General features: G+C 39.4%; 2 protein-coding genes across 2 annotated transcripts in view; both read left to right on the top strand.

Annotated features, from left to right (window-relative positions):
• Positions 1 to 27,825, top strand: part of USP6NL (USP6 N-terminal like) — a 681,049-nt gene that overhangs the window by 144,541 nt on the left and 508,683 nt on the right. The window lies entirely within an intron of this gene.
• GYS2 (glycogen synthase 2) overlaps positions 898 to 27,825 on the top strand; it is a 41,540-nt gene continuing 14,612 nt past the window's right edge. The window contains exons 1-6 of the mRNA XM_042469878.1: positions 898 to 1,453; positions 10,575 to 10,756; positions 12,294 to 12,485; positions 13,451 to 13,636; positions 23,563 to 23,707; positions 27,287 to 27,404. Coding sequence (XP_042325812.1) covers positions 1,333 to 1,453; positions 10,575 to 10,756; positions 12,294 to 12,485; positions 13,451 to 13,636; positions 23,563 to 23,707; positions 27,287 to 27,404 — 944 coding nt within the window. The 5' untranslated portion in view covers positions 898 to 1,332. The remainder of the gene's footprint in view (positions 1,454 to 10,574; positions 10,757 to 12,293; positions 12,486 to 13,450; positions 13,637 to 23,562; positions 23,708 to 27,286; positions 27,405 to 27,825) is intronic.

Raw genomic sequence — 27,825 nt, 5'->3', positions numbered from 1 at the left:
CCAGCGCCACGGGAAATAGTAGGAGGTTATTTTTTAAAATTATTTTTATTCACACATTAAAATCTAAATAATACTAAAATCTGACAAACATCTAAAGACAATGCATTACATAACGTAACACATCTCATGTAGCTATAAACTAAAATAACAATAAAACAAACATTGACTACCTGAACACCTTCCTTGACTAAGTTTCTTATAGCATCTCCAATTTTTCCCTGCAAACAATATTTACATCATCCCACTTTATCTCTAAATCTCAATAATGCAAAACTAAACTACTACCTTGATAATTTAACTATCTCATAGTTTATGACAATCCTGAAATGGCTTTATCTCCCTGTTCTTTTTGCAAAAAAAACTATTAAGTGTTCCCAATTCCTTTTTGTGTTTCTCCTATGATTTCCTTCTCAATATACATGTGAACTTATCTATTTCAACATAATCCAACAATTTGAACAACCATCTTTTACTGTCTGGACATTCATTTATTTTCCATTTAACGGCATACAAAATATGTGCTGCTGTTCTCATGTAAATAAAAGTTTGCTGGGTTTGCATACATAACATATCACATATAGCTATAAAATAAAATAATATTTCATTGGGAAGGATTTTTTTTAAAAAAATGTGAATGGTGAAAGAAGAATGAGTAAGGATTTATGTTTCGCTACTTCTCAGGTTAAATATTTCCAGGCCTTGCACTATTCCTGCTCAAGGTGTAGAATGTAGGTTTCCTTTAGTGGTTATTCATTTTAAATCCCCCCCCCCCAAGTGGCAGAATGCAAACCTCCTTGGAACTAGGCTTGAACTGTGATCTCCCCATGTGTCTGGTGGGAAAAGGAGAGGGGGCAGGGCTTGAACTGAGTGGTATTAAGCCATGATCCTCCTCCCTATGGGGCTTGGCTTAAGGCAATTCAGACTCAGAGCAGTTTCACTGAGTCAAGGGGCTTTCAAGAACTGTGAGGCTCTTGGTGATTTTCGACTGATCCCCTGTGGCCTGTGTTTGCCCTCAGCAGACAAGCCAATCTGGATTTCCACTGTAACCAAAGCCAACAGCCTCTCCAAGAAAGCCAGTGGGATTTTACTGAACCAGTTTGAAGACTGGTGCTTGAGCAATTTCGTTTTTTCTAACTCCATCACCCATCAAGCTTTCTGGACAAATTTTGCTTTTCAACATTTCCTGGCTTTTTCAGGCTGACCTCTTGTTTTTTTCTCCTGGAAAGGACAAGATCAACCAGGAGGGCAAAAGCTAACCCTTTTTTTTGGACTAAAAAATTTATAAAGGGCTGTTGTGCTGTGTAAGCACCAGTGAAAACACTAGGATCACCAATGCCTCTGGTGCGATCCCTTTCGGTCACCTCTCTCAATGGGCTGCCTCAGTGGGAAGATGAAGATCTCCCAGTTGAAGATCTATTACTATTTGAAGTGGCATGGGAAGTCACTAATAAAGGTTTGTATCTAGTTTTGTTTTTGGGTTTTGGTTTTGTTATTTAGTAGCTAGAAGATGAAAGATAGGCTTGTACCTATATTTTTGCCTAGAAGATTACATGTAGTAGTTTACTTCTGGTTCCTATTATTGCCTAAATGAGGTGAGAGAAAGGGTGCAAATGGCAATAAATGAAGACTTGGAGAAAAAACAAAGGCTGTTTAAAAGCAACTTAGGTGTTTGAATGAAATTCTTTCAGCGCAAGATGGATGTGACCACACTGAATCTCAGTCTGTCATATCTTATGCAAAACAAAGCATATAGCATGCATGATCCCTAGTTTGTAAAAGTGAAAGGTACAAGCTCCAGCCTGTCTGGAAATGCTTGTCCCAACCCAGGCAATGTCTTAGCAGTTTGAGAAAAATCTACATTGTAGATGCTCAGAGTACATTGGAAATGAACATTTTGCAGACACTGGAAATCTTGGCAAAATAGGCCAAGTTTTGGGTGGGAGCGAGGTTCATGTTTTTTAATTATGACTTGGCTGTGAAATTGCAGTATTGTTCTTGAACTGAATACACCTTTTTACCTTTAAATTTTCATTTGGGGGTGGGTGGGAAATTATTGATGATTATAGTTATGAAACTTAGAATATCAAATATAGAATATCAATAATTTACAGTTCTTCCACTTCCAAATGACAGCACTTATAATTGAGGGCAATGAGGGGATCAAATCTAGAGACTATTTAGCACCATGTCCCTCCATAGGCTCAAATTCAGGTTCTGATTCCATTAAGGCCTGTATATAAAACACAAGTATATGCCTATTAGTAGCTTAACTCTACTTATCATGTCCTCCTAATTATATTTGGCAAGACTTCCATTTTAACACCATTGCTTTCCTTATGTCCACACATTAGGAAACCTCTCTGTTTGCCTCCATTAAATCCCTCCCAGCAGTTCAGAGTTGGCATGATTATTATATTTGCCATTTCTGTGAGAATCGCTTTAGAGAACCACTGTGATTATGTAACAAAGTCGGCTCAGGGTGCAGACTTTGGCATAGCAGTCAAGGTTTCCATGTGCACAAAAACGGTTACTGGTTGTGACTCCCCACAAACTTGTCTCTGTCCACAGCATGTGGTCAGTTGCAATTTATAAACATTTGGAGGGTTTTGGCCATTTGCAATTTCCGCACACATTAGAACCATGGCCATGGTGGAAATGTGTGGTTCTCCACACCGTCAGCCCCAAGATTCCATGGAATGGATCCATGGCATTTAAAGCGGAGTAATTGCACTATAATTGTGTAGTGTGAATAGGTCTTTGTCTGAACACAACTTTATCTCCGCCACTTTCTGCAAGTGAAAAGTGGCATCATTACTAAGGACTAAGCACAGGGTTGTTCAAAAACATTTTGCTCCCTGAAATGAAGAACAAGATGGTACCACTCCAGAGATTACCATTCCAGAGATAGAAGCCAACCAAACTTGCAAGGGGGACGTTGTTCCATCACTGGTGAATGAACAACATCCTGTAATGCAACACAAGGTAGCAGGTTGGCTTAGTAAATTCAGGACATTCTGTGTGGCGTATAACTTTCTTCTCCAGCATGTTTCCACCACATCAGCATCTGCTGTCCAGAATTTGTTGTGTGCCTTCAAGTTGTAGCTGACTTATGGTGACCCTAATGCGAACCTATCATGAGGTTTTCTTGGCACAATTTGTGCAGAGGAGGTTTGCCATTGCTATCCCCTGAGGCTGAGAGCATGTGACTTGTCCAAAGTCACCCAGTAGGTTTCATATCTGAGTAGGGGAATCAAACCCTGGCCTCCAGAGTTGTAATCCAATACTCAAACCACTGTGCCACACTGGCCCAGAGGAAACCACATTATCTTGCTTCATTACAGGGCCAACTGGGTAGGAGAAGATTTAGATGACACTTGTGTTTCTGTCCAATGATCTGATGACATAAAAGGGATAGGTGATCACATAACAGGGATTGGGTCTCCCTTATCCAAAATGCTTGCGACCAGAAGTTTTTGGATTTGGGGGTGGTGGCGGTGGTGGTGGTTGATATTGGAATACCTGTATTTGCATATACGTACATAATGAGTTATCTTGAAGAGTTTATATTTCATATACACATAGCCTGAAGATAATTTTATACAGTATTTTAAAACATTTTGTACATGAAAAAATGTCTGTGTACACTGAAACGTCAGAAAGCAAAGGTTCACTATCTCAGCCGTCCATGACAAGGGTTTTGGGTTTTGGAATATTTTGGATTTCGGAAATCTGGATGAGGGAGACTCGGCCTGTAGTTGTATAGTGTGAAAAGGCCCTCGTGTTTTTGTTTGCTTGCTTTTTGAGGCATCAGATGAGAACCCTCCAGTTTCCAAATGTATTATTTGTATATAAATCATGCATTTATTCAATGAAGTATTCCTCCATACTGCCACTATGGTTAAAGAGCATTTATCCACATCTCTTTCTTTTCTATTGTCATTCAACAATTTCCCCCTTCCTACAGCAAGCCTGTGCTCAGAGTTAGCAAGTGAAATAAGGAACAGGACTCCTGCCCCTTTAATGGTTGTGTAGAAGATGGAATTTTAGCCAGTGGTGCTTGTGTTCTTTCACCTGGCAACCATACTTACAAGAAAAGCTGGGCACTTGTTTGTGTGGTTGTTTACGAGAAAACATACAGCCTGCTCTTCTGGGGCTTATCACTCCAAATGGCAAATAGCAGTTAAAGCCAATAATAAAATATCATAAAATTCTAAGCGGAATATAGTAATAAAAACAAACAGATGTTATAGGTAAAATATGCAAGTTCTTAGAAGCTTTCTTAAATTTTCTGTAAGATTCCCCATATGCTTCTTTACACAGAACAAAATATACAGCCAATAATTTTATCAGAAATTGTTTACCTTGCCCTTCTTCATGGCGGCACATGGCTGCAAATGGTTAATCGCAACCAAATCTAAGGATAAAATGTTGCCTTGTAGCCTGTGCTGGGAGAAAGATGGGATATAAATTACATCAATTTTTTAAAATGCAATTAAAATTCCAAAACAGCAACAGACGCAATAGAAATAGATGGATTTGGCATACAGAACATTTGTTACTGATGCTGCTGCTGTTGTTGTCGTTGTATGCCTTTAAGTTGTTTCTGACTTAACAGTGATCCTTGGGCAATCCTACCACAGGGTTTACTTAGCAAGATTTGTTGAGAGGAGGGTTGCCAATGTCTTCTGCAGCTGTGACTTGCCCAAGGTTACACAGTGGGTTTCCATGTCTGAGAAGGGATTTGGGCCCTGGTTTCTTGGAGTCCTAGTGCCACTACACCACACTGGCTCATAAAAGATTAGATAAAACTAATAAAGCAAATGTGTCACTCACTGCATTAAGACCAGCAACCTTGGTCTAACTGCCAAAGCATTCTGTTAGCTCAAGCCTTTGGCGGGAGAGATCCATCTCTTTCTTAGCACACTTCTTTCTGGGAGTGGACCGAGACAGGGCAAGACAACCTAGTGGCAGAGAGAGACGACCAGAAGAGAAGGGAATGGCCCAATCCACTTTTGGCTATACTTGGTGATCTGTGGACAAGCAACATCAGAGTGTGGTTAAGATGGCAAAGATTATTAATGAGGCAGAACACACATGTGAGGAGAGGCTGCAGCAGTTTGCTTTTGCCTAAGCTTACTGGGAAGGAAAATATTCAGCTCCCTACTGTCCCTCTGCCAAGTTAACGGAGTGCAAACTTCTTTTACACTTTGAATTCACTTTTGCAGCAACTGAAGGAAGCTGAGGACAAAGATGAAAGGAGAGAGGTACAAGAGAGAGAAGTTGGGACATTTTAAAATCAGGTGAAAAAGTGGGATGGCAGAACTGTTAGAAGCTATGAGATTCCGCTTCCTCCTCCTCGCAGGAATATGGTCTTCAGAGGTGGAAAGGGTACTCCATTACAGCTGACCTTCCTTATCCATGGATTTTTAATCCACGGATTCAAGCATCCATGGCGTGAAAATATTCAAATATATATATGTATATATAAACTTCCCCCAAACAAACTTTGATTTTGCCATTTTATATAAGGGACACCATTTTACTCTGCTATTGTATTTAAAGGGACTTGAGCGTCCATGGATTTTGGTATCCACAGGGGGTCCTGGAACCAAACCCCAGCAGATAACAAGAACCTACTGTACCTTACTAGTTAGTTTGCAAGCTTTAGGTCCAAGTCGAGCTCAAAGAGATTCATAGCAGAAAGCAAATGTTACTGGTTTTTCCCCCCTCATTTCCAGCTTTCAGGGGTGAGAAGGTTGTTTCTGTCTAAAGACTGGGAGTTTATCCATACTGTAGTGGCATCACTTGGGTTTGTGTGGGGTGTGTGGACTGCACCAGGTGACACCCTAAGGGGTGTGTGACACCACTGCTCCTCACACATCTGCATTTGGGCAGAAATGGGCTGTGGCATTCACCTGCATCCCTTTAAAATGCTAAAGAGATGGTGTGAGTGGGGTGAGGCTCAGTGGGAGGAGAAAGGAGAGGTCCCAGGTTTTTTAAATTAAAATTTAATATTTAAAAAAATAATTTAAAAATTATACACACTCACACACACACATATTAAAAACTTCACATTTCTAATTCTAAGCAAAGTAAAGTTAAATAAAGTGAAGTGAAGTAGGTTAATGCTTTGAACATTAAATATGTCCTCATTATAATGAAGACAAATATGTCAACCTGAGAATGTTGATATATTTTAACGGTGTGTTTGTGTGATTATGTTTTATTGATGTAATGTTTAGTGGGTATACATAGAATTCATAATAAATATTAATTAATAAATAAATAAAACTTCACATTTGACCAAATTTTCACTTTACCCACATGGAACTATGTAAATATGTTTAGGCTGTGCATATGATATTGTAATTTAAGAGTATAATTTTAATTGTGCTATTTGTTTATGTTACAACGATTACCATTACATTCAGGGATATATGAAAATTACAACTGATGAATAAATTGGTTAAAAAAAATCACAAAGGATTCTGTATGGGTGTGGTATGGGAAGAGGTCAATGGGGGTGTGTGACACCATGGGTTATCACACCAGGTGACACTACCCCTAGTGATGCCACTGCCACACTGCACAATTATACTAGTGAGATGCCACTTTAACTATCATGGCTTCATCCTTTGGAATGTAGGAGTTTTTAGTTTGTGGAGCTACAGTGCTTAGAGTTATCTATAGTACACTAGTCCTTGGTATCCACTGGCATTTGTTTCCAGGACACTCTGCGGATACCAAAATCCATGGATGTTCAAGCCCCATTATATACAATGGCGTAGTAAAATGTTGTCCCATATCCAAAACAGAAAAATCAAGGGGGGATATATAACATTTTCAAACCATGTATGCATGAATCCATGGACAAAATAATTTGTGAATCTGGAGAACTGACTGTAACTCCCCTGAACTATAAGACCACTATTAGGGAGAAAATTCTAAGCCTCACAAAGCTACAAATCCCAAGATTCCATAGGATGAAACCATAGCTGTTCAAGTGGTATCAAAGTAGTATAATCATCCAATACGGATGCATCCCAGGTTTAGAAGCTGCCTGACAGAATGCATTTTGGCCCCAAAATGTTTTTTGCATGCCTGTGGCAGAGCAGTGTATAGTATCCTGCTCTTTCCAGGTCAAAATGCATAATACCCAAGAACAACCAGATTATATTGGCACCACTTGAGGCAACTTCCTTTCCCTGCAAAAAACTCCACAAGGCCCTTCTTTCCTCCCTTGAGGTAAAAACAGTAATAAACTAAAAAAAACTAGAGGTTGGGAGAAACACATTCCAGGCAACAATTGGGTGTGCATCCCCTTAGGAACTATAACAGCTTGCAGTAGCATTACTTTGGAGAGGGAGATTGCAATGAGTAACCTTTACTTGATCTCTCTCAAATATTGCCTTGGAGGGGTAGGATTTTATTTTGAAGGTTTGGTTTGTTTGGCCATCTCTGTGTGTGTGTGTGTGTGTGTGTGTGTAAGCAAAAAACACAAATAACAAAAAGATAACACATACATGATGACAGATTAATGCATTATTCACAAAATAATGAGTAATGGACTATTTTTCTTTCTTTAAAAAACTTGCTAACACTCATGCATTACATTAAAACAATAATCAGCCTCTCCTAATTTGCTGCCTTTTGATGACACCCAAAATCTGCTCCCTGAGGCTACTGCTTCATTTTTGCCTAATGCCTCTGATTATTCTTTAAAAATGATAGGGAATGAAAGATATAGGATAGGGAGATACCTGGCTTGGCAGTACTCTATGCGAGAAGGACCTTGGGATTACTTCTGATCATAAATTGAACATGTGCAGACCTGAATGCAGATTTGGGCTCAACTTCTTACTTGGGCACAAATTCTGCTATCAGTTGTTAGCCTAACCTACCCCGGAGGTTTGTTGTGTATGTAAAAGAAGTGGCCAGGTATATCATCTGGATGGCCCTGGAAGTGCAATAAATAGGCTCGTATTCTCTTTTTATAGGGCAGCTGGACTTTCAAAACAAAACAAAAAAGGGGACTGTTTGTATCCCAAAAAACAGCCTGAACTGAGCTGTAGAACAAACCATGCAATGCTGTAGTAGCATAAATGAATTACCAATGGGTAAATGATTGATCTCCCCTCTCTCTGTGTGGCTAAAGATAAAGAGAGGATTATTTGAAAGAGTAGTTTATAATTACAGGAGGACAAATATTTGGTGGGCCTTAGAAATCACAGTGTCTGAAAACTTGAGGGTTAATATTGTGTGCAGAAGATGGATGTGCCAGGATAGCTTTTACCCTGATGTGGGCAGAGCATCAGGAGATCTTACCTGCCCTTTTTTCTACCCCTTCAAGACCTTAGAAAATGTATTGAGCCCTTTTGATGAAATCAGAAATACTCTTTGCAGCCTAAAAAAGATGCAGGGTGAATAACATTTAAATATTTATTATTAAAATTTAATAGAAAAAAATTGGGCCTACCCAGGTCTCCAGCAGCATTATTCTCAATTACAGTAAACGCTCTGTATCTATGGATTTTTATCCATGGTTTCAAGCATCCTCAGCTTGAAAATATTACACACACACACACACATATGGGATGTAGTGGCTCAAGTGGTTAAGATGCTGACTCTGTTGATTGCAAGATCAGCAGGTTAGCCATTTGAGGCCCAGGTCCTGCACGTTGGGGTGAGCTCCTGTCACTAGTCCAGTTTCTGCCAACCTAGCAGTTCAAAAGCATGCAAATGCAAGTAGATAATCCTCATAACAGTTTGAAGTGGAGCAGAAGAAGGGGAATATTCCTAGCAAGATTACACAGTGGGTGTTTTGGATTTGCTGGGTTTTGGTTCCATGACTCCCTGTGGATACCAAAATCCATAGATGCTCAATGAATACATTAAATACAATGGCATAGGAAAATGGTGTCCCTTAGAAAAATTGCAAACTTAAGGTCTGCTTTTTTTACTATATATATATATCATGCCCTGAATGGTTGAATCCATAGACAGGAAATCCATGGAACGGGGAGGGGGGGCTAACTGTATAGTGAACTTTCCCTGTTGTAGTGCCAAGTATTTTGGTGTGGCCTGGATTAAATAAGCAGTTAGAACCCATTAGCTTTGCAAAAGTCATGCTCTGGGGGGCTAACCTTCTAGAACTGTTTTGATGATAAGGATCAACAGAGCTATCAGCATGTTTGGATTTTACTTAGGGGCATAGCTAGGGGGATTCTCATGATGATGAACAGCATTGCAGGATTTACTGCTTGACCATTGTGACTGTCCCCAAAACTGGCAACAGTAGCTGAATGGAGCATTGAAGTAGATCTCTGAAGGCCAGTTGCCAGTAGATAAGCATTAATGGTGTTTGCCTTTATATTCTGTTTGTGGGCTTTGAGCATCTAGTTGATCACAGGAAAACAGAATACTATTGAAGCCATTTGCTGTTGGATCTAGCATTTCTAATCCTGCAGGGGACTGCTGCAAGGCTTGAGAAGGTTACTTTCTGGACTGCAGCTTCTCAGATCTTCCAACCAGCATGGCTAATAGACATTTTGGCTGGAGTATTCTGGGAGTCATGTTCCAAAACCCCATTTCTAAGATCTTACAAATGTAAGCAAAGGAAGAGGTTTGTCCATCTAGATTTGTTTGGGCTGCTCTCACCACCCATGACTCTCTTGAGTCTCAAACTGACATCTTTCCCATCCCCTGCAACCCGACTCATGGGTCTTTGCTATTAGCAAGGATTGCTTGAAAACCTGCCAGCACTGGCCTCCAAGACACCCTCTTGAGCTCTCAGAAATAGATTGTGACACAGTAATCTTATTCTGAGCATTACAGTGCAGTTCCAGTCATTCTGCTGATGTCTGATCTTGAGGGCAGGTGGATTTTCAAATGCCTCTGGGGCCAATTAGTTTCTAAGGCTCTGGTAACTTCTGCCTTTCTGGGTGATAAAGTGAGCTTGGTAGCAAGGGCAGATCAAAGGAATTTGCATTGTTTATACCAATAAAAAAGGAATGGAACACCACCAGCCCTTGTCCCCATCCTCCAGATGTGCCTCTAGCCTTTTCACTCCCTATTACACCTCCATTGTCATTGCACCTGTGAATTTGTTGATGTGTTCCTTCAAGTAGTTTCTGATTTACGGAGACCCTAAGATGACTCTATCATTTTTTTTAATTGAGAAAGTTTGTTCAGAGGAGTTTTGCCATTGCTTTTCCCTAAGGCTGAGAACATATGATTTCTCCAAGATCACCCAGTGGGTTTCAGGATCATGCAGGAAATTGAACCCTGGTCTCCAAAGTCATAGTCCAACACACAAACCACTATGCCACACTGTGAGTTCTGTAAGCTTCTCCATAATATTTGTTGTTGTGTGCCTTCAAGTCATTTCTGACTTATGGTGACCCTATCATGAGGTTTTCTTGGGATGTTTCTTCAGAGGGAGCTTGTCTTTGCCATTCTCTGAGGCTGAGAGAGTCTTGCCCAAGGTCACTAAAGCCTAAATATTTTGTCTGCATTGACTTAATGATAGGTTTTTACTTTCTTTCCAGTTTCAGATTGTGTTTATTCTTTTCCAGTTGGCGGCATCTACACTGTGATCCAGACAAAAGCCAAAATCACATTAGATGAATGGGGAGAAAATTATTTCCTTATTGGCCCTTATTTTGAGCACAACATGAAGACACAGGTGGAAGTCTGTGAACCGCCCAGCACAGCCGTGAAAAAGGCAATGGAAACCATGAGGGGCAATGGGTGTCAGGTAAATGAGATCTTCCTTTTGTTTCCTGAGGCAACTAAGCCTACTCTGAGGAGATTAACTGGTTCAGTTAATGCTCTTGTCTTTCTGCTTGCCACACTTGTCTCGGTCAAAGTTACTTTACGCAAGCCTCAGCCACCCCTCTCACCGTTTGCACAGATGTTAGTATTGCAAAGTCAATTCATTACAGGTTATTTTTGAAAAAGGAACCCTGTTTATCCAATTACATGGTTAAAAAGGCATTTATCTGAAAGTCGTCTTAGTAGGATTTGAGTCTTAGTTATCCAGTCCTTGGATAATACAGTCAGATTTCAGAATGACCTTAGCCTGACTGATTGAGCCTATTTGCATCATTTCCATTGTATTTGGACACTGCATTTTTAATGGTGCCACACACACACACACACACAAGGTGATAGTAGGCAAGCAGGACAAAGTGTTACAAGTTGAGTCTCCTTATCCAAAATGCTTGGGATCAGACATATTTTGAATTTTGGATTTGTCTGGATTTTGGAACATTTACATATACATTATGAGATATCTTGGAGATGGGATCCAAGTCTAAATATAACATTCATTTATGATTCACATACACCTTATAAACATAGACTGAAGGTAATTTTTCTTTTTGCTTTTTAAAATGTATTTTTATTGTGGGAGTATCCAGGGACTGGACAGGTGGGATATACATTGAATAAATGAACAAATGATAAATCCTGCTGTGCAGGTGAGATTAAGCTGCTTGCCCAAGGTTACTGCTAGGTGATCTTAATCAATGAACTCCATTCAATGAATGAACTCATTGGCAAGAACAAATAATTTCACTATATTATTCATCTTTAGGAGAAAACTGCAGTTTTCAAATACTATTAGGCTTCTTTCAGTTGTTACATGCCTTCAGTGAGTTTCTGTTTTATGGAAACCCCAAGGCAAAACTTGCCAAGAAAACCGCATGATAGGTTCACCTTAGGGCCTCCATAAGTCAGAAATGACTTGAAGGCACACAACAACAACAACAACAACAACAACAACAACAACAACAAGGTGAACCTATTACGCTGTTTTCTTGGCAAGATTTATTCAGAAGAAGTTTGTCTTTGCCTTCCTCTGAAGCTGAGAGAGTATGACTGACAGAAGGTCGCCCAGTGGGTTTCCAGGGTGGAGCGGAGATTTGAACTCACAGATAGCTGCACACAAAGCAAGTTACGATAGTCCAGCCTTAAAGATACCAACATGTGAATTTCTATGGTCAGGTTAGCCCTGTCCAGAAATAGTCACAGATGGTGTTCATCTAGTGACAGTTGAATCCAAGCGCATCCCAAGATGGTGACTTCTCCCTCTAAGAGAACTATAGTTCCATTCAGAACAGAAAGATTACCCAAACCACCATTGATAACCCAACAATTTACTCTTAATGCTTTTACTACCCTTAGCAGATTCTGATGCATCTTGATGGAATGATTCTGTTTTTGGTTGGTTGAGCAATGAGTGGTGAGAACACGGGTGGGTTGGATCTAACATTTCTACCTCTCTTTAACAGGTGCATTTTGGCAGGTGGCTGATAGAAGGGAGCCCATATGTGGTGCTATTTGATATAGGATCAGCAGCTTGGAATCTCGAGAAATGGAAAGGGGAATTCTGGGATGCAAGCCATATAGGAATACCTTACCATGACCGAGAAGCAAACGACTCACTCATCTTTGGATCATTAACTGCGTGGTTCTTAAAAGAGGTATTGTGTTTAAAGTTTGTGCCTTGTGTGGTTATAGAATGTACTTACTCTCTATGTTCATCATAGCCAAGCCATACCAATATGCTCAAAATAAGGTAACAAGAAAGCATCAAATTAAACAAAATTACAGTAAATTAATGAAGATTCCAATGGTATTACAGATCATATTTGCTAAGCTAATGTGACTTCCATTTGCTTATCACAATACATTACATACCCACGCCAAATCTTCTCCCACTTCTTTCATCGCCCTGTCAGTAATACCACCAAAGTCCATGGAAATTAAGGATATGGACTAAGGATTCAGATTTGGCCAGATCCTAGACTAATCCAGAGTGATTTGAAGATATTCAGGAGATGTTCAGGTTAAGGCAGACCTCCTTTGAACCAGATTCAGTCAGATTTGCTAGTGATTCCAATTTGAAGGCGCACAGAGACCCAGACAATATATAAACTGAGAAATTTCTTCCCAAGATCACCTTATAAAGAAAATGGCAAGAGAGAAGGATGAGAGGCAGTTGACTGGGTGGGAAGGTGGCAATATATTGCTTTGCAGGACCCTTCCAGTTTCCAGAACTCTTTCCCATGAGCAGGGACTTTAAGAGTTTTGTTGCATTAGGGAGGATACAGCATTGGATCCTTCTGTACATTCCCTGTATCCACCATCCACACTGCCAACATCACAGCAAAGCCTTAACTTCCCACCATATCATAACTTTCATTATCCTCTGTACCCACCCCTATAGCATAGGTCATTTGCTTGCTACACTTGATCTTAGCCAAAAGGCCGAGAAGCGACAACAGAAAACAAAATCCTTATGCTTAAATCAATTAATCTTCCTCACAGTAGCAGCAATCCAGGTTGGGAGATTTTAGTAGGATTAGATTATATGTACCATATCTCTATGGAGATATGAGATGGTGTCTGAAATCAAGTAACATGTCAGTTTATAAATTCTTTACAGCTTACTGATCAATTAGAAGACAAACCCAATATCATTGCTCACTTCCACGAATGGCAAGCAGGACCTGGGTTAATCCTCTGTAGATTCAGGAAGATCCCTGTTGCCACCATTTTCACAACTCATGCTACGCTGCTGGGGAGGTACCTGTGTGCAGCAAGTTTAGACTTCTACAACCACCTGGACCAGGTAAGGAGGGCAGCATTATTCTTCTTTGCCTTTTCCCCACATGGCACTGTAAATGCCATGCACTCTGCTGGGTCAGAAGATGCTTTAAAATGTATCTCTTACACCTAGGATATTAGCTCTGCTCTTTCCACTTGGACTCTTTTTCTCTGCTTCACCTCCTTTCTTGCATTTTAGTTTTGTAATTTGGGAATAGTTGAATGATCTAGTCACATACGCTGCAGAAATACTGAAGAACCAGAGCTTAGAAAAGTAATTTTTTTGAACTATAATTCTCAGAATTCCTTGGCAAGTACAGTCACTTAGCTTGGAAATATTAGTGCATTGGTGCTTTGAATTTATTAGAAGTAGTGATGACTGGTAGCTCCCAGGACCATTGAGCAGTGATTTTATTCTGGGTTTTAATCTGAAGTTGAAAGTTACTGTCCAAGGTGCTGAGCCTATTTTGAAGATAGGATTCAGTTCCTTCAATAGCTCCTTAAAAGCTTGGGGCAATTACTATCCTGCTCTCATAGGGATGAACACAGGCTAGAAGATGTCATTATTCAATGATTAGACTTTCTTCCATTCACTTATTAGACCCTTTCTTCCTACCCAATAGTTATGAGGAACACAATTTATGGTATTACTTATCTGAAAATTGGAGTCGCTCCAAGAATTCTAGAGCTGATCACCCCATTATAAAATATTAACTGGCCTATTAAAAATATCAAGAATATTTTAATGAAGGCTGGGGGACCTAATGGGATTGCAGAAATCATAGGTTGCATCCACATGGGCAGCTGACATTTAAAGGAAATGATGCCAGATTGTTTTTGTTGTTGCCATTCCTCAGATGCTTACAGCGCATTAGAGCTCTTTCCGCCAAACATTAACATTTAGTAAGAGATCAGCTGTCTTAATGAGGGCATCTTTAGCTGTGAAAAGGTCACGCTGGCCCAAAAGCTCAATGAGAGGGCGGGTGAAAGAAAGCAGAGGGCCGATCTCCAGTACAACTCACTATATAGACAATGTAGATTTGTAGATTTCTTCTTGCTGTCTCTTGGCAGAAGACCATTAAGGTCAAACAAATGATATGTTGAAAACTAAAAGACTCTCAGTCCTCAGGGCATACTGGTAAGTTTTGACCTTTTTAGAAAATGTCCATTTATTGAAAGGGCAGATCACTTCAGGATTTCCTGCATCTGAGGCATAGATGTGTTGGTTGCAAACCTCTTTGCTTTTGCTACTCTTCTTCTTTTAAGAACCAGAGCCTTGCACTGGTGCTTCTTGAAAAGTGCACACTCTCTGTCACCTCTCAAGAGGGGTAACAGAGGCAACCAGAAAAGTTGGTTGGAGTAATGGCCAGATTCAGTAAATTTTTCAGAAGAGGTCATGAATCATTTGAAGTATTTTAGATGGGTGGTCTCACACAACAAGATTACAAACCCCATAGAAGCCTGTTTCACACTTTCTCCACTTACTAAAACAAAAATCAAAATTGAGTAATATCTTTATTAGAACCAACCAAAATGTCACAAAGGTGTGTTGTCTTTCAAGTTCTCTAGAACCTTTCATCAGACTAGATGGTACAAAAAATGAGTGAATGGAGGAGAATAGGGAAAAAAAATCATTAGATTTGTGAGTAGACTTACTCCAAAAACAGAGATTGCAGACTTTAGTGTTGCTTGTTGAGATCAGTAATGAATGGCAAATCTCCATCTCTGGTGGAAAGAAAACTGGCAGAAACTCAGAAATCTGATCTTTGGAAAGGTAGTATATAAATAAAATTTATTATTATTATTATTATTATTATTATTGTTTCCCATATTGAAGCACAACTGGGTCCTGGATTTACAGCAGAGGCATGGAATAATATGGCAATCCGGGGTCTGAATCCAATTGTTACTCTCAACTGTAGTAGACCTATTGACTTAATGGAACTTACATGAATTTCTGTTGATTCATTTGGGTGTTACAAGTTCGCACGGGTCTTAAGATATTCAGGGAAGCTATTTTAGTCTTGCCATCTTCAGAGCCACAGTTGGGTAGGGCTGTGTGAGAAAGCTTTATTTTAGGGGACTCTAAGGCTCTGGAACTCCCTGCCAAGGGAGACTAGCCTGACTTTTACCATCTAAACTGAGATGTTTGTGCTAGTTAGGTATCTTTGCCTGGTTGGTAGTTCTGTTCTCTTTTTGTTGGTCCTTTCAAAATAGTGATTTTAAAAAAATCTATATTTTGTGTTGTAACCATTTAATTGATTTGTTTTTAATTGATTTTGCAACTCTTATCTGCCTTGAGCATCATCTGTTGATAGAAAGGTTGTTGTTGTTGTTGTGGTCTTCTTCTTCTTCTTCTTCTTCTTCTTCTTGTGTCTTCGCATTGTTTCCAACTTATGGTGAGCCTAAGAGAACCTGTCACTGGGATTTCTTGGCAAGATTTGTTCAAGGTGAAGTTTGTCTTTGAGGTGCAGAGAATGTGACTTGCTCAAGGCTTTCATGGCTGAGTGAGGATTCACATCCTGGTCTCCAGAGTCATAGCCCAGTGCTCAAACCACATGTTCTCAATACATGTGTAGATGGCCCTTTTCAGTCTGCTGGATTTTGATACAAAGTGTTGCTGTAGAACTGGCAGAACAACCAATAACATTGGAGGAATCATCAAAGTTCATAAAAGTTACTTTTTTGGACTTTGGTCATGCTGACTGTGTTGTCTGAAAGTTATAGTCCAAAAAACTACTTTTCCAGGCTTTAAGAACTGACTGGCAACTTAGGTTCAACTTCCATCTTTTTCACATTTTCAGTGTACATATGGAGAAGATCCAAAAGAGTTAGAGTGATGTATAGAAGCTTTCTTAGGAGTGTTTCGTTTCAGGTTTCAATTGTTAGTAGGTTATCCATGTCAGTGCTTCCTTATGGAACATAACCCTTTCTGTGGAAATGTAATTTATTATAGAGAAGGATTCTGGGTTGGTCTTCTAGTACTTGAATGATCATCACCATTAATACTGAGCTATCCTCAACAGGACCCTTTCTGTGGTGGTTCACTTTCCTCCCTTTTCAGAATGAGGATGGAATCTGTTTTAACTGTGCCTTCAGTTATAATTTTCCAAATAAGAAGCATAAGGAATCCTGGAGAAATGAAGAGTTGGACTTTTTTAGACATTGTAAGATGACTCTAATAAAACAATTTTTATTTATATCCCACTTCTCTGTACAAGCAATTGAAGCGACTAACATACAGTTCCAACAATACCTTTAATAAATGACCTACAGTTCCCTTCCCCCCTTAAGATAACAATTAAACAAGTGACAATTAAAATAATCTGTTAACAGATCAAAATTAAAATATAAAATTAACAATAACCATTACAACAACTTTTCAAATTGAGTGAAGGCTACATGGGGTATAGCATGAATAAGCTTCATTGTTACAGCTGGTTCTCCTATTCAGGAAAGGTTGTTGGAAGAGATCTGTCTCGAGAGCTTTTTAAAAGCTATCTAGGTTGGTAATATGACGGATCTCCTCTGGCAGGCTGTTCCACAATCTGTGAACAGCAGAATAAAAAGACCTCTGGGAAGTAGCAGTCAATCTGGTCTTTATAGAATGCAGTAAATTCTTCCTGGAGGACCTGAGTGAGTGGGGCAGATTATATGGAAGAAGACTTTGAGTTTCAGTGGCCTAAAATGGGCCATGAAAGGGGCAGAATTGATAGCTTTAGAGTTATAGGAGGAGAAGGAGACAGAAATACATTTGGAGCATGTATATTTTTTTGTCCCCAAAACTCCAGGGTGTGTGGAGCATAATGCTCCGGCCTGGTCCCAAATTTTCAGTCAGTATAGACAAAGGAATTAATCGCGTTGCTAAAAAACACGACTTACAGCTGCCATTTTCAATTCGAATTCAGGATACATCTAGATATTATCGCATGCATTTTGCTGCTGATGCCACTGGCTAAGTGCAGCACAGCTAATGTCTGGCTTGAATCCAAGTTCAGCTGGTGTCTTTTCAAAACTGGGAAGCCCCCAGCTTTGGAAATCAGCTGGCTGAGCTCAGATTCTAGCTGGAAGTTAGCCAGGATTCACCCGACCGGCAGAATCAGCAGCAAAATGCATGTGATAATATCCGGATGTATCCCAAATATGAATTGAAAATGGCAGCGGTAAATCACATTTTTTAGCAATGCAATAAACTCCAAAGTCTAATAGTCTGGGCCAGCTATAGGAATCGGCCAGAAATTAATAGTGTTTATTAAGAAAGGGCACAGAGAAATAACTGTAGTAAATTAAATGATCAGTAGAGCATCTAGAAATATAGTTTAGGCATCCACAGAAAAGGGTCAGGCAAGGTGACTAAGGGGATCATAGGATCATAGAATTGTAGAGTTGGAAGAGACTACAAGGGCCATCTAATCCAGCCACTTTAACTGTCATGGCAGCATCTTATGGAATTTTAGGATATGGATGGATGGACGGATTTATTTATTTATTTATTTATTTATTTATTTATTTATGGGATTTATACTACATGTTTTTCCCAAAATAGGATTCAAGGCAGTTTACAATAATTTAAATGGATAAAACTAAAACTAAAATTATCTAGGAAATGGTATTTATAACTTTCAGCTAGAGTGTCACCAAACTATAAACCCTAGGATTCTATATGATGCAGGCATGGCAGTTAAAATGGGATCATAGTGCTATGATTATATAATATGAAAGGGCCCTAAGTTTCATTACAATCTAACTTGCTATTAGACCCAACCAAGATAGAAGGATATCAGAAAAAGTGCTTTAACAGCTCTGATCCAAAATGGATCCAGAGGAAGCGGTTTCTTGAATGACTTTGACAAGAATCTATGCAGCAAAATTTCTTGAATTTGCCCAGACATTAAGAGAGTGATTTCACAGTGCTTCCAGTACATTGATATAATAAATGCAGCCTTTATTAGACTCTCCACAATGAAGAAGACATATACCTTTGAAGATGATGCCTTCCTTAAGGGTCATCCTTAGGAGTAAATAAATGACTAGAATGAGATTTAAAAGGGGATTTTTGTAGCTTACTGTCTGGACTATTAGTCCTGATACCGTACTGGCTCTGCCGTGGCTCTTTCAAGGTTTTAAAACCAGCTTTCTAAATGGGCCAGGAAAGTGTGGCCTTTCTTTTTCACAGATGGCTTTTGAAAGCCCCCTTAAAATGACTTCATTGGCATGCTGGGTGGGGTGGTTTCAGTAACTGGTTCATAAGCCTTTCACTTCTAGGTCAGCAGTTCAGTGCTGTTAAAGCCCTAAAGCCCATTACAGATCCAGAGCTCTTTAGTCCATATGCTGGATTGCTCCGTTTCTTTTCTTCCTACCTATCCCCTCCACAACATCCCACCGAGGATGAAGATCTGTCACTGTAATAGTTAAATTGAAGAGAAACTTGTAGAAGGAAAGTTAAAATCAAAGGGTGAATGGTGTGATAATGACCAACCAACTATAAGAAGGAGACAGGCAAATTAGCTCTTGCTATTGTCACTACCTATTAGCCAGAAGAACTAAGTAAGACCTCTGAGCAGGTAAACAGCAATGGAAGGCTATTTCATTGTCTTTGTCAGCTTCCCAGAAGCAACAGCTGGAAACAGAATGGAATAGATAGAGTATGGATAAGCAAATAAGACAATTGCTACTGTCAGGATTCCAACCCACAGCAGGTCTTAGTGTGATCTGACATGAGATTTTTGGCCATTGCACCAGCAAGCAGCACTGGCCAAAGTATGGAATTGCAGGCTGACCCACCAACCACATCAAAAACCTCCTTCCACCAACAGACGAGAGTGAATTAAGTGATCCTCCTTTAATCAAATACTTCTGGGTCAGACTTGCTCACTCATCTACCTGGCAAAGGGGGATAGGTCATAGCTTAGTGGCAGAGCACTTGCTTTGCATGCAAAAGGTTGCAAGTTCAGTCCCTGGAGAACACTGCTAGTCAATGTAGAAACACTGAGCTAGATGGGATCAGTGGTCTGATGCAGTATAGGGCAGCTTTCTTTCTTTCTGAACCAAATATTGTAACAACCAGAGCTTTGTAAAGTTACTTTTGGGAATATTACTCCCATGATGTTCTGTCCAACATGACTGAGTTGTAGTCCAAAAGACTATCTTTTTCAAGCTCTGAAACAAGAGCGGGAGTCCCTTGAGACAGCAGAATATGCCTTTGCTCATCTTTTGATGTTGCTAACTGCCTTCAAATCAATCCCAACTCATGCGGAATATGCCTTTGCACATCTTTTGTTGTTTTTGTTGTTAACCTTCCTGTAAATTCATACCCATTACCTCTTTAACAGAGTTCATCCATCTAGCAATGTGTTCTTCCACTCTTTCTACATCCCTGCATCTTTCCTAGTGGTGCTTAGTAAGTACTGAGTAACTTGTGACTGACATACTTTGGCCAAAATATAAATTGTGCCTTCTCATGTTATGGCCAAAGTACAACAGCCTCAACTTACTCATCTTGACTTCCTGAGAAATTTCAGGCTTGATCTGTTCCAGGTACCATTTGTTTGTCTTTTTGGCTGTCCAGAGTATCCTCAGCACTCTTCTCCAGCACCACATCTCCAAATAATTTATTTTATTCTTTTCAGAATAAAATAGAACTGTCTAGTTCTCACATGTGTACATGGTAATAAGTAGTACAACGTCTTGTACAATTCTAGGTTTCATGCTCAGTTGTAGATCTTTAGGATCTTTTCTAGTTCTTTCATAGCTGCCCTTCCCATCCCTAGTCTTCTTCTGATTTCTTGACTACAGTCCCTGTTTTGATCCTTGTTTGATTCAAGGTACAAATACTCTTTTACTATTTCTATTTCATCATTCTCTAGGTTTAATTTGTGTAGATCCTCTGTGCTCATCTAGGTAACATTTCTTCCCTTGTGTCAGACATTCAGCATATATGAGAATGTATGTGGTCATGTCATCTACAGATGGTACAGCTGGGTTTTCAGCCCTTGTTGAAATGATACCTGTTACAAATCAGGTTTTGGTTAGAGACAAAGAACAAAATGCACAGCCTTTGAGTGTTTTTTAAATGCCTTTGTAGTCCATTACCATGGTGTTGATGCATGATATGCACAATTGATTTATCCCTGTCACATAAGATGACATATTTGTATGTGTGGAAGTGATTATTCAGTCAGTTACATGCACACTGTTTGTTGAATGAGCATTGATAGTCATAGAATTATGGTATAGATTCATACAACTGGAAGGGACTATTTGTTATGCTGTGCCATTCACTGATAGGAATGTTCTAGCTTGCATACCACACACAGACCACGTGACAACATTGCCTAATCTTTGCTAGCTTTACAGAATTTTTCTCACATTTCAGCAGAAAGCTTATATATTATTCCAACTTGTAATGAAAATGGAATCTGTTTTCAAATACTGATGGCTATAGACTGTTTGTGATCAGAGTAGATGGTATTCCTGCTCATCCAATTTGAGGTAAGTCTCTCTTCCACTTGAACTGCCCCTGCAGATAGATGACGTTCCCAAATCTTCATTCAAATCCAAAGCTTGGAAAACTTATTTTTGGGATCACAACTAACAGATATTCAATTCTGAGAGTTGCAGTCTAAAGAAATAACTTTTGCAAACTCTGATTCCTTCTGAACTTTTAAAGACAATTCTCAGAAATTTGCGACTCTGTGGAATTCTGTTCTATCCTTCTAGGAACTTGGAAATCAAAATTTCCTTAGCCATTCTACTGATATAGCAACACTTGTTAATTGTATTCAGTTAAGCTAGAAATGGCCCTTGGTAAATAGGGACCTGGGTAATCCTAAAAAAAAAATGGTACAACAAAATACAGTGACCTCAAAATCATTTATTCTACAATCAGATTCCAAGCCTTGTCTAATGTGAGTCCCTTCCCCACCAACCTCCCCCCCCAAATAAAGAGGAAATATACATTCATTTAATATAGTCATCATCTGTAAGCAAGCAACAGAGTGAAACAACCAAAGAGTCCAGCCTGTTGTACAGTCTCATCAGATAAATTCCAATCAACCTTGCCTTCAACTCAACTTAAGGCTATTAGAACCTGCCAAGCAGGAGACAATAAGATTTCTCTTGCACCCATGCAAAGCAGGGTCAAAGGCTAGACACCATGTATAGCCTTGGCAAAGGGACATAGCCGGAATTCATAGAGAAGGTAAATAATAAAGGAGAAGGAAGTGTCTGGTCTATAATTGGAGATTAGATAAATTGGATTATGAAGGTATACCAAGATGCATAAGAAGAAGCTCCTGGTTCCTGGAAAGAATATCTGTGTGGTGTGTGGAGATTGCATTTCTCTCCCTCCCCTTGAAGCTTTTAAGAGTGGCCAAATTGTGCCTGGTTCTGGTATGAAAGTGGTGAAGAAGCTAGTTGAAGCAAGCTGGATGGTGATCAGCACCAAAGTTTGGAAAAGTTGCTTTTTTAAACTAAAAGTGCCCATGATGGCTGGGGGATTGTGGAAGTTGTTGTCAATAGAAAGTAATGCTTCCTGGCTCTTGTCACCACTTCAGAGTGTGATATTTATTGAATAGCTAATTCCTACTGTGGGTTATAACAGTTTGGGGGGAAACTGGGAGATGACATATCTTGTTATTTGGACACCAAGGCTTCATCCACAATGCAGAAATAATCCAGTTTGACACTGCTTTAACTGCCATGGCTCAATGCTCAGGTTGGCTTTTGTAAGTGGAACATTGTGGTGACCATTTGAACTTTTAATCCAGTATTCGACCATTCTTGGTGAAAGTTCCATCTGATCCTCCCAGACATTGTGGCTAATCTTAAGACTCTGTCACCTTCCTTCTCCTTTTGAACTTTCTGCATCAACCAGACAGGCTTGGCCAAGTTCATTTGAAAGCTGTAACTGCCTTCAAAATATTCACTTACTCTCCACACTGGAGGTTATTCAGAAGCTGTCACGCTGAAAGTTCAGGATATCATTTCAGCTAGAGCAGCACTGGACCTAATGCAGCATCCTAGATGTTATTGAACTGTAAGTTCCAGCAGCCCTGGCCAATATAGCCAGTGATGAGGAATGCTGTGATTTGCAGTTCAACATCTTGATGGCCATATGATTCTCACTGCTGAATTAGAGATAGTGTATTGTTTAGTGGGTGGGTATGTTTATAAGTGAGCCACATGGTTGAATAAGTGACTTGTCAATATAGTCAAAACATCTCTGGATGCCTACCTCTAGGTACTCAACAATCTGAAGAGAAGTGAGTAATGACTTAGAACAGGGCCTTCTTGATTGTGGTACTCCATAGAATGCTGTCCCAAGATAACCTCAGTAGCAGAGTGTAGTCCATCATTGGAGCTATTCAAGCAGAAACTGGATGACCATCTCTCAGGAATATGGTACCTGCGTCCTGCTTTGTATTGAACAGATGGTTTGATTGGATGATCTCTAAGGTCCTTTGCAAGGGGGAAATGAAGAATATGAAAAGAATTAAGAAAACGAAAATGAAACCTGAAAACTGCTCAAGGAAAAAGCCACAACTTCATTTTTTTAAAAAAGAGAGAGCTAATTTTTATAACATTTCATTTCAGAGCAGGGTTTGGAACTGTGTGTGCATGTGTGTACATGTGTATACATGTGTATAGAGAAACAGTGTGGTGTAGTAATTTGAGTACTGGACTAGAACTCTAGAAGACCAGTTTTTCAATACCTACTTGGTCATGGAGACTAACTGGACAATCTTGGGCAAGCCATACTCAACCTCAGAGGAGAGCAATGGCAAACCTCCTCCGAATAAATCTTTCCAAGAAAACTTCAGGATAGGGTTTCCATAAGTTGGAGTTGACTTGAAGGCACATAACAAATCCATGTACACAAATGTGCGGGTCTTGTTTGAAAGCCTGTCTCATACAAGAATGTTTCTTCTTTCTGTCATTTGCATTTAACAGTTTGATATAGATAAAGAAGCAGGTGAAAGACAGATATACCATCGGTACTGCATGGAGCGGGCATCGGTGCATTGCGCCCATGTGTTTACTACAGTCTCCCAAATAACTGCCATAGAAGCAGAACACATGCTCAAGAGAGCAGCTGGTAAGATCATCATTTTTAAATCAATGTGGTACATAAAGATCTAAGAGTGCAACATGTTTTGCTTGATGCAGAAAAGCAAATGTAAGTCATTTTGATACAACAAAAAGATTCCCCCAAGTAAATCCTGGATATAAAATTAATAATACAGCACAAAGAGGTTTTCTGTCCTTTCTTGACACTGTTTCTACTGCCATAGGTAGTTGCCTCACCCTTTTTAATGCTAGGGCTAGCCCTGAAAAATTGCCAGATGATTCTTAGCACTCTGTAGCAGCAAGAATTGAAATACCTTATGAATCGAAAGCTTGAACTGAATGGTCCATGCTTAGAGAGATGGTTCAAAATTCATAATATTTTGCATATCATTAGTAGTAATACTTTGGCAAGGAAACATAAACTAAATTCAGATTAATATTTATGGATTCAATCAAATAATAGAATAGTCAGAATATCCCCACAAAGATTATATTAGCTGGAATATTAATGGATAAAATTGACTACTTTTAATAGTGTTATGAAAACACAAATGAACCAGTATGGTGAACCAGTAAGGTGAAATTATATTGATTATACATAAGTAATTTTATTGTAAAAAATACATGGAAGACAATGTGATTTATATTCAGTTTTCCATATACAGGTATATATGTATGTGTGTGTGTGTGTGTGTGTGTGTGTGTGTGTGTGTATATTGTGTGATACATTGAATGGGTCACATCCTGGGAGAAAGGGCGAAATAAATAAATAAATAAATAAAGTTTCAAAACTGATCCTATCCCCTAGAAATTATATAGCACTGTACCTGAATTTAGATCTAGTGTGTGTGTTCACTTTTCTAAGGCCCTTGGACACAGTTGCTAGACCAGGACCATTGCTGATGCTTTGCATACAAAACATAATTTCCCATTGTTTCCTAGTAAGGGTCAAGTTGCAGGGGATGTGGAACAGGTTTCCTAAGAGGATGGTAGACTCTCAGTCTTTGGAGATCATTAAAGATTAGCATCTTTCAGGATCAGGGGATTGGATTTGATGGCCCTTATGGTCCCTTCTAACTCTATCATTTTATGATTCTATGGGGGAAATTTGTGCTTGAGACCCTGTAGCATCATAGCTATTAATAGCAGATCGAGCAGGGCAAATCATTTTCTAAGTTGACTATCAGAACTTAGAAACATTTTTGGACCACATGATCAGTAATCATGCTGGTTATGGGCTTCTGAAAGCAGCTTAAAACCCAAACTTTTCCAAAGTCTTTCTATATGACCTATAGGTTAAACTAATGTATAATGCCTCAGTCTCCCTAATTCAACTGACTAAAGCTAATAGTCTTGTTGAGGACCAAATAGTAAGGATGCTGCATGCCAGCCTGAAAAGTTATGAAATTTGACTGTTGCTCAAAAAAAGGTCAATGATCTTTACCAGAGTAGATCATTAATCTTGAAGTCTACTCAAGGGCAGTATGATCAAATCAGTCAGTTTGCAAATAGTATACAAGGCAAAATTCTGCTCCCAGATCGACTTCTATAGGTTGACAGGCAGTGTGTTTCTGGACTGGAGTTACTGAACTCTCATTGTTGAATGTTGAAAAAGAGTTACTTCAAGAGGAGACAACAGTGATGTTCAGCCAATTATTTTGGATTGATGTAATAACTACAACCCAGTCTCACACTGCTTTGAACCCTAGGGTATTGTGGAAGATCTCCTGTGCTCTTGAGCTCATAAGCATTAGATAAGTGGCTAAAGCTGTGAGTTCAACAATATTAACAGTAATGTTGCTGAAATTGTTCATTATTCAATCTATGCTATGAATCCATGTAGCACTTGATAGCCAAATTGTAACACGTCTGTGGTCAGATTCATGCATGGGTTTGCATGACTGAACATCTGAACTTGATCATCTTTGTACACTCTCTGAAGTTTCTTACTTTAATCCTTCAGTAAGATGAAAAGGTCTACCATTTGCCTGTGCTCACTATAATTTTCATTTAACTTTTTAGTTGATCTTTGCCTGCCCCTCTTTGCCTACCCCATAAAAGAATCAGCTTGTTTAAAAATTTAGATTGGAACCATACAACAATCAGTTATACAGAAAAAGTGGAATCTTACTTTGAATGACAGCTAACTAGAGAGAGATGCACCGGTTGTTGTGATGGACAAGAGTGAAAAAAATTGCACTAAAAGATTCAGAAAGTGCACCTAGGTGACTATCATGTGGTGAACTTCAGTTGTGATTTAAGATATTGGACTGCAAGAAAGCAAATACAGTATGTATAGCTGAATTCATACACCTTGATTTGGACTTGGTATGACCTTCTTGGTGGCTGGCTCTAACTAGGCTGAGGAATTCTGGTCACATCCACACTGCAAAAATAATAAACTCATTTGAAATATTGTGCTGGAGAAGAGTTCTATGGATACCCTGAACTTCCCAAAAGACAAAAAAAAATGGGTGCAAGATCAAGTCAAACCTGAACTCATTAGAGGCCTAACTGGCTAAACTGAGGCTAAAATCATGAGATGACATGACTTATTGGGAAAGACAAAAATGCTCAGAAAAGTTGAAAGCAGTAGGGAGAAAGACCCCATTAGAGGTGGATTGACTCAGTCAAAAAAGACCTAAGTTTGGAAGACCTTAGTGGGGCTGTTGATGACCAAGGCTCTTGGAGATGTGTCATTAATAGGGTCACCAGAAGCCCAAGTGGGCTTGATGGCATATAACAGCAGCAGCAGTAGTTTTAGCATAGAGGCAAAATCAGTGTGATTATTCCTGCTCTCTCTCCTTGCATGCAGAATTTTTAACACCTGAATAGGGCTCTGAGAGCCAATATGGTGTAGTGATTTGAGCATTGCACTACAACTCTGGAGACCAAGGTTTGAATCCCCTCTCAACTATGGAAACCCACTGGGTGACCTTGGACAAGTTGTACTCCCTTAGCCTCTCAGGAAGGCAAAAGCAATCTCCCTCTGAATAAAATCTTGCCAAGAAAACCCTGTTATATGGTTACCTTATGGTTGCCATAAGTCAGAATGACTTGAGGGCACACAACAGGAACAACAACAGGACTTCAGTTACTAGCATCACCATCAAAAACCTTGGACCTTTAAATTTTATGAAGAAGAGGATTTTTTCAGCAGACAGTGCTAGAAACAGAGGAAGCTCTCTTATATGACTATTGATTCATTTAGTTCACACTGTCTACAGTGATAGGCAGAAGTAATCCAGTGTTACAGTTCTAGTTGGGGGGTTTAGTTGAGTGTTTTCCTCATTCTTATCAAGAAATTTCAGGAAATGAACATGACACTTTCTGCATCTGTTGTTGTGCTCCACCCTTTTCACTCAGACTTTATCATGCAGGGATAAGAAAAGCTGGCTGTATATTTTCACACTGAGATTCTTAAAAGAATTAGATTTTTTCCACCCTATTCTTGTGTGTCTGTGTCATGAGATTGTCTGAAATACCATTGCAAGTGGCTGAAACCATTTTACCTGTTACTTGACCTGCCCTATTGAGAAATGAAGACAACTTTCTTCCTTCTTTTAAAAATCTACTCATCTCCCTTCCTTTTCCCTGCTTTTACTAGATGTCATCACTCCGAACGGCTTGAACATTAAGAAATTCTCAGCCATGCACGAGTTTCAGAATTTGCATGCTACCTGCAAAGCTAAGATCCAAGAGTTTGTTCGAGGCCATTTCTACGGGTAGGATCTATGGGTAAACGGATGGTTTTCTCAACATAGTTAAGGTTTTTCTGGGTGGCAGACCCTGTATGAATGGCATTAGGATTTCCTCCTTGCATAATGGGTGAGGAATAATCTTGCTGTTAGTTTCTAATGTTTGGTTTTTTTAAATGTGTGATATCTGGACAAGATCCCAAGAAGGGTGTGGGGTGAGCTAAGGGGTGGAATCTACCAGTGTCTCATGGACTAATAAGGACAGAAGTAATTGAGCATAGTTTAGTGGCTTGGGGAACCAAGGAATAGAAATAGACACTTATAATATGGCTACTACTATCTTATTTTTAAATGCAGAGATTGAAGGTGGGGCAGGGAGGGACAGGTGGCTCCTGGTCCAATGGCAGGTATGTCTCTACAAGCAGTGGGTCCTTATTTGATTTAATGT

Source organism: Sceloporus undulatus, chromosome 5 (genome assembly GCF_019175285.1).
Source record: "Sceloporus undulatus isolate JIND9_A2432 ecotype Alabama chromosome 5, SceUnd_v1.1, whole genome shotgun sequence".
NCBI classification, from domain to species: Eukaryota; Metazoa; Chordata; class Lepidosauria; order Squamata; family Phrynosomatidae; genus Sceloporus; species Sceloporus undulatus.
The sequence above is the reverse complement of the archived record's forward strand: the minus strand, read 5'-3'. Positions and strand labels throughout refer to the sequence as shown.